The sequence below is a fragment of the Amblyraja radiata genome, chromosome 6 (genome assembly GCF_010909765.2).
Source record: "Amblyraja radiata isolate CabotCenter1 chromosome 6, sAmbRad1.1.pri, whole genome shotgun sequence".
NCBI lineage: Eukaryota > Metazoa > Chordata > Chondrichthyes > Rajiformes > Rajidae > Amblyraja > Amblyraja radiata.
This window is the reverse complement of record NC_045961.1, coordinates 43,074,747-43,080,329: the sequence shown is the minus strand read 5'-3', so window position 1 is coordinate 43,080,329 and position 5,583 is coordinate 43,074,747. Positions and strand designations below refer to the sequence as shown.

At 38.6% G+C, this 5,583-nt stretch overlaps 1 protein-coding gene across 2 annotated transcripts in view; it reads right to left on the bottom strand.

Moving 5' to 3' along the window:
• Positions 1 to 206: 206 nt before the first annotated feature.
• LOC116974303 (high-affinity choline transporter 1) overlaps positions 207 to 5,583 on the bottom strand; it is a 14,163-nt gene continuing 8,786 nt past the window's right edge. For both annotated transcript variants that reach the window (XM_033022629.1, XM_033022628.1), the window contains exons 8-9: positions 3,798 to 4,015; positions 207 to 1,234 (exon numbers count right to left, since the gene is read on the bottom strand). In XM_033022629.1, the coding sequence (XP_032878520.1) occupies positions 602 to 1,234; positions 3,798 to 4,015 (851 nt within the window). In that variant the 3' untranslated portion in view covers positions 207 to 601. The remainder of the gene's footprint in view (positions 1,235 to 3,797; positions 4,016 to 5,583) is intronic.

The following is a 5,583-nucleotide window of genomic DNA, read 5'->3' as shown; positions in this document are numbered from 1 at the left end:
TCAATGATTAATTAAGGAAAGAGTACTGATTGGGGATGTCATTAATTATTTTGTTATTTGATCAGTTACAAACAATAAAGTAATAATTGACTTCTTATGGTCCATTATTTATGCATTTATATTTATATATCTTTGAACGTGCATAAAGATGTTTAGGTGCTGGTAGTTGGGATAATAAATGACAAATGAAATTGCATCAACAATAGTTGAGATCATGACTTGCTGAGTCTAATTCTTTCATTGGAGAAACCATAGCAGCAATGAATTCCTAACACCAGTTACATAAAGCCACACAATACCACACTCTTCACATAAATGATGGCATTAGTTATCTGTACTGTGCCAATAGAGAAGTAGCTAGAGTCCACAATATATTGAGATTCAAAAATTATAGCTCAACTTGATTTCACATGTGTGAATTAAAACAATACTGTACAACAGTATTTAAGGGAACAATCATCAGTAAAGCACTGATATAGACAATTTTCTTTGCTAAAAATATTGATACCTGCTAAAAATGCTCCCTTAGTTAGTATTGTTAATGTACTGCCCTTGATTGCCTATAATTGCACTGCACACTGTAAAGATGAAGGATTTAGCATCAATCATTTTCTGATTTAGAAAATTCAGGAATTGGCTCAGTGTCTTCAAATGCTTCCTTATTGGTGAAAGTATTAACTGAAGCACTGTGTTTTGGGTTAACACGTACCAGCTCTGACAAAGTAATATTGTCATGATTCACCAATAAGGTTTTGTCCATGTTTTCTTTACTGTGTTGTGACACAACGCTGTCAAGGAAGTCAAATTTTTGAGGCAATATTCCACTTTCGAATAGGTGCTTGGCGAGATATGAAACACCAAGGTTGCCCAAGAAGGAGAATAACATTGCCATTGTTTTAAAGGGAAATCTTTGAACGTAGACAGGGTCTGCTCCAAAGGAATGCTCTAAATAGCATCCAGGGTAACAAATAAATGGCTCCATGTGTAAATATGGTTCACCACCACTAATTCGAAGCAAAAAGCCAATGATATATCCAGCAATGGACCCATACGTGTTTGTTCCCTTGACAAAGAGCACTGATATTAACTGAGGAAAGATAATAACGTAGACAAGATCTGAGCTCAGAAACCAGAGGCCGTAGATTGAGTCAGCCAGCAATGCCATAGCTGTTGCAGCTCCTCCAAATATGAATATGGTGATTCGCATTACCCACACAATTTCGTTGTCTGTAGCCTGCAATAAATAATTATTTTGAGAGAAAATATTAATTATCATGAAACAATTGCGAGAAAAAAGTAATTTAGATTTCCCATAAGGACACAATTATCATGGTATACGAATGAGGTGTGTGACAATAGACAATAGCTGCAGGAGTAGGCCATTCGGCCCTTAGAGCCAGCACCGCCATTCAATGTGATCATGGCTGATCTTCCACAATCAGTACCACGTTCCTGCCTTCTCTCCATATTCCCTGACTCCACTATCTTTAAGAGCCCTATCTAGCTCTCTAGAAAGTATCCAGAGAACCAGCCTCCACCGCCCTCTGAGGCAGAGAATTCCACAGACTCACAACTCTTTATGTGAAAAAGTGTTTCCTCATCTCTGTTCTAAATGGCTTACCCCTTATTCTTAAACTGTAGTCCATGGTTCTGGACTCCCCCAACATTGGGAACATGTTTCCTGCCTCTAGTGTGTCCAACCCCTTAATAATCTTATATGTTTCAATAAGAACCCCCGCATCCTTCTAACTTCCAGAGTATACAAGCCCATCTGCTCTATTCTCTTAGCATATGACAGTCCTGCCATCCCGGGAATTAACCTTGTGAACCTCAATAGCAAGAATGTCCTTCCTCAAATTTGGAGACCAAAAACTGCACACAATACTCCAGGTGTGGTCTCACTAGGGCCCTGTACAACTGCAGAAGGACCTCTTTGCTCCTCTACTCAACTCCTCTTGTTATAAAGGCCAACATGCCATTTGTTTTCTTCACTGCCTGCAATATGTGCATGCTTACTTTCATTGACTGATGAACAAGGACCCCCTAGATCCCGTTGTATGTGTGTGTGTGTATATATATATATATATATATATATACACACACACACACCTGGCAGAGGGAGGCTGAACAGGAGGGGGAGTGCTGGGGAGGCTGGGGAAGTGGAATTGGATTTTTTTTTTTGAAGTCCTGGCAGCAATTGCTTGCATTTTTTTAAAGTTTAAAAAGAGGGAAGATGAAGAGGAGGGGGAGGGAGTGCTGGGGGATAAGCTGCAGGGCAACCTCAGGCAGGTTAGAACTTTATTCCTGTGAGCACAGAATGCTGAGGGGTGATCTCAAAGAGGTGTATAAAATCATGAGGGAAACAGGTAAATGCACCTTTTCCCAGGGTAGGGGAATCAAGATCTTGTGGGCACAGATTTGAAGTCAGAAGGGACAGATTTAATAGATTTATCTGGATTTTTAACTTAAGTATTGTGGGTTTAAAAAATATATAAATTTTGATGTTTTTTTATGATATACCATGATTTTATATATATTTATGATATTTGATATGCAATGCATTTTTAATGTAATGTTGCCCCTTGTCTGGACCTTGAGTCCGTAATAAAGTTTATTATTATTATTATTATTATTATTATTAATAGGAAACTATGGGGAGGGGGGGGGGTCAGTTTTTTCACACAGAAGGTGGTGGATATATGAAACGTTGCCAGATGACGTGGTTGAGGTACGTACTATAACAACTTTTAAAAGTCTTTTGGACAGGTACATGGAAAGCAAAGGTATAGAGGTATGTGGAACAAATACAGGCAAATATGACCAGCTCAGATGGGACATCTTGGTTGTCTTGGATGAGTTGGGCAGAAGGGCCTGTTTCCATGCTGTATGACTCTATCTCTTTCTGTAAGTGATTGGTGGAATTGCTTACACCATTTTCAGGCAGTGCATTCCAAATCCTAAATATTCATTTTGATTCACTTGCCATTTTTATTAAGATAGTGATACATGTCAATTTAACTTTTTGGTAATTGATTGTCTGTCATATATTTCTATTCAGAACCATTCATGACTGAACATTTTTTATCAGATCTCGTTTTCCCCTCCCCCATGGAAATGCAACTGCCTTCCAATTTACTAATTTTGGATGAAATATTATTTTATCAAAATTATAGTAAAAGACGATTTAGAGATTAAAAAAACCCAACTGCCCTCCAATCCTTATATTCACTTGAATTTAGAAGGATGTGATGGGATCTTATAGAAGCATATAAAATTCTTAAGGGATTGGACAGGCTAGATGCAGGAAAAATGTTCCCGACGTTCGGGGAGTCCAGAACCGTGGGTCACAGTTTAAGAATAAGGGGTAGGTCATTTAGGACTGAGATGAGGAAATACATTTTCCACCAGAGAGTTATGAATCTGTGGAATTCTCTGCCACAGAAGACAGTGGAGGCCAATTCACTGGATGTATTCAAGAGAGAGTTAGTTCTTAGAGCTAATGGAATCAAGGGATATTGGGAGAACAGGAACGAGGCACTGATTTTGGATGATCAGCTATGATCATATAGAATGGTGCTGTTGGCTCGAAGGGCCAAATGGCCTGCTCCTGCATCTATTTTCTATGTTTCTATGTTTCCAGTCCACCCATTTTGGATAAAATATGATTTAAATATATAGAATTTGATGAATGTTCTTGTGTTTTTATGAACCACAAAAATCAGTTTTTTTTAAAACAGTCAGTGCTTCTTTGCTTTTATGAAAATGGCTGCATAAGTCTTATTGATATCCAACCTCACCTCTTGTCTGAAAGCAAGATGATAAATATTCCGAGCAAACATCGAACTTGCTGATAAAATAGAAGAATCAGCCGATGACATCACTGCAGCAGAGACAGCACCAAGACCGAAAAAGGATATGTAGGAAGGACATAGATGCTGCAGCACTATTGGCAAAATCATATCTGTCTTGTTCTCGCTTTTCGGGTCAGGCAAACCATAGGAAGTCTGATTCCAGTCTATATAAAGGGAAGATCTTAATATAAATTACACACAATCTATAATCACCTGCATACAAAAGGATTGTTATTCAAATATTTGATTCAATTAAAAAAGTACAATAAGATTTGTGATTCTTAGCTTATGGAAATCCTCAATTTGTTGTCAAGTCATTGGAAGATGGAAATAATATGGAGAGGAATATGAAGTTTGGAGATCATTTATATAAGTTATATGACGTTGGTGAAGCCGCATTTACATTATTGTGTATATTTCTGGGCATCAAGTTATAGGAGAGATGTCAAGTTGGAAAGGGTGCAGAGAAGATTTAGAAGGATGTTGCCAGGACTTGAGGATCTGAGCTCCAGGTAGATGTTGAGCAGGCTGGGACTCTACTCCCTGGAGCACAGGAGGATGAGGGGTGATCTTATAGAGGTGTATAAAATCATGAGAGGAATAGATCTGGTAAATGCACAAATATCACCAATACCCAGTTTTGACAGTGGTGATGGCATCACAATTCATTGTCGAGTTATTGCAAAATGGAAATAATAGGTGTGTTCAGAGTATCAAGTTGGTAACCTGAGAGCTCATTAAACAGTGAATGATTTGGTTTTTAGCTAGTGGTGGCATCACAATTCATACACTTGGAACTTTTATATTTTAATTAATTGTCAGAAAGGTATTGGGCTGGAGCCTACTGCCCTAACATGCCATCCCTCCTGTGTGTAGTTCAAGGTTGTTCAGGAGAGAACTGCAGAGGCTGGTTTACACCGAAGATAGACGCAAAATGCTGCCTGTTATTCCAACATTTTGTGCGTACTTCAAGGTTATCTGAATCAGAAATGATAAATCTCTTCAAATGTCGCTGATGCAGCCCTGGTGGTGAGCTGATGGAGATGGGGGGGTTGAGGGGGCGGGCAACTCGATGCGTTTAGTCTAAGGAGCGGGGATTCGGATGTCCCACGTCCGACCTCCCGCTGGTTCCGACGCTTTTAGGCGCAAAGTCAGCGCATGGACCAGCATAGAGCAAGTAGCCGGCGGCAGCAGGTGAACAACCGGCGGCAGGTGAACACGATCCAGCCCGAAACCACAGCAATCAGAAAATACGTTAATTTATTTATATTTATTTTAATGGTGGGCTTTATGTCATATATAAGCAATAGGAAAGTAAAATCTACTGAAGTCGACTCATTACTGATTTATTTTAAATGGCTACATACTTTGATAGACTATTTTAATTAAATATTTCCACTGATAGATGGCTGGTAAAAAAAATAGTGCTCAGCCAATGCTTTAAAAGGGCCATCTATCACAATTAGACTGTATGGGAAATTAGGCAACGCTGGAGTAAATGCTCCAATCAATATATTGCTGCTCTGGCGCTACATTTTGCAGATTTCCATTTGGGCGTCCTTTGGTAATCCTAAAATATTTGACTTTGCAAAGAAAAAACCCCAGTTTTATTTGCTTTATTTAATGCCTATGGCACCGGTTAATGGGTTATAAGGCAAAAACTGTTTTTTTTTTGCAGTCAAATATTTTAGATATTTAATAAATAATTAATTGATATTCGACAGTTAAATGT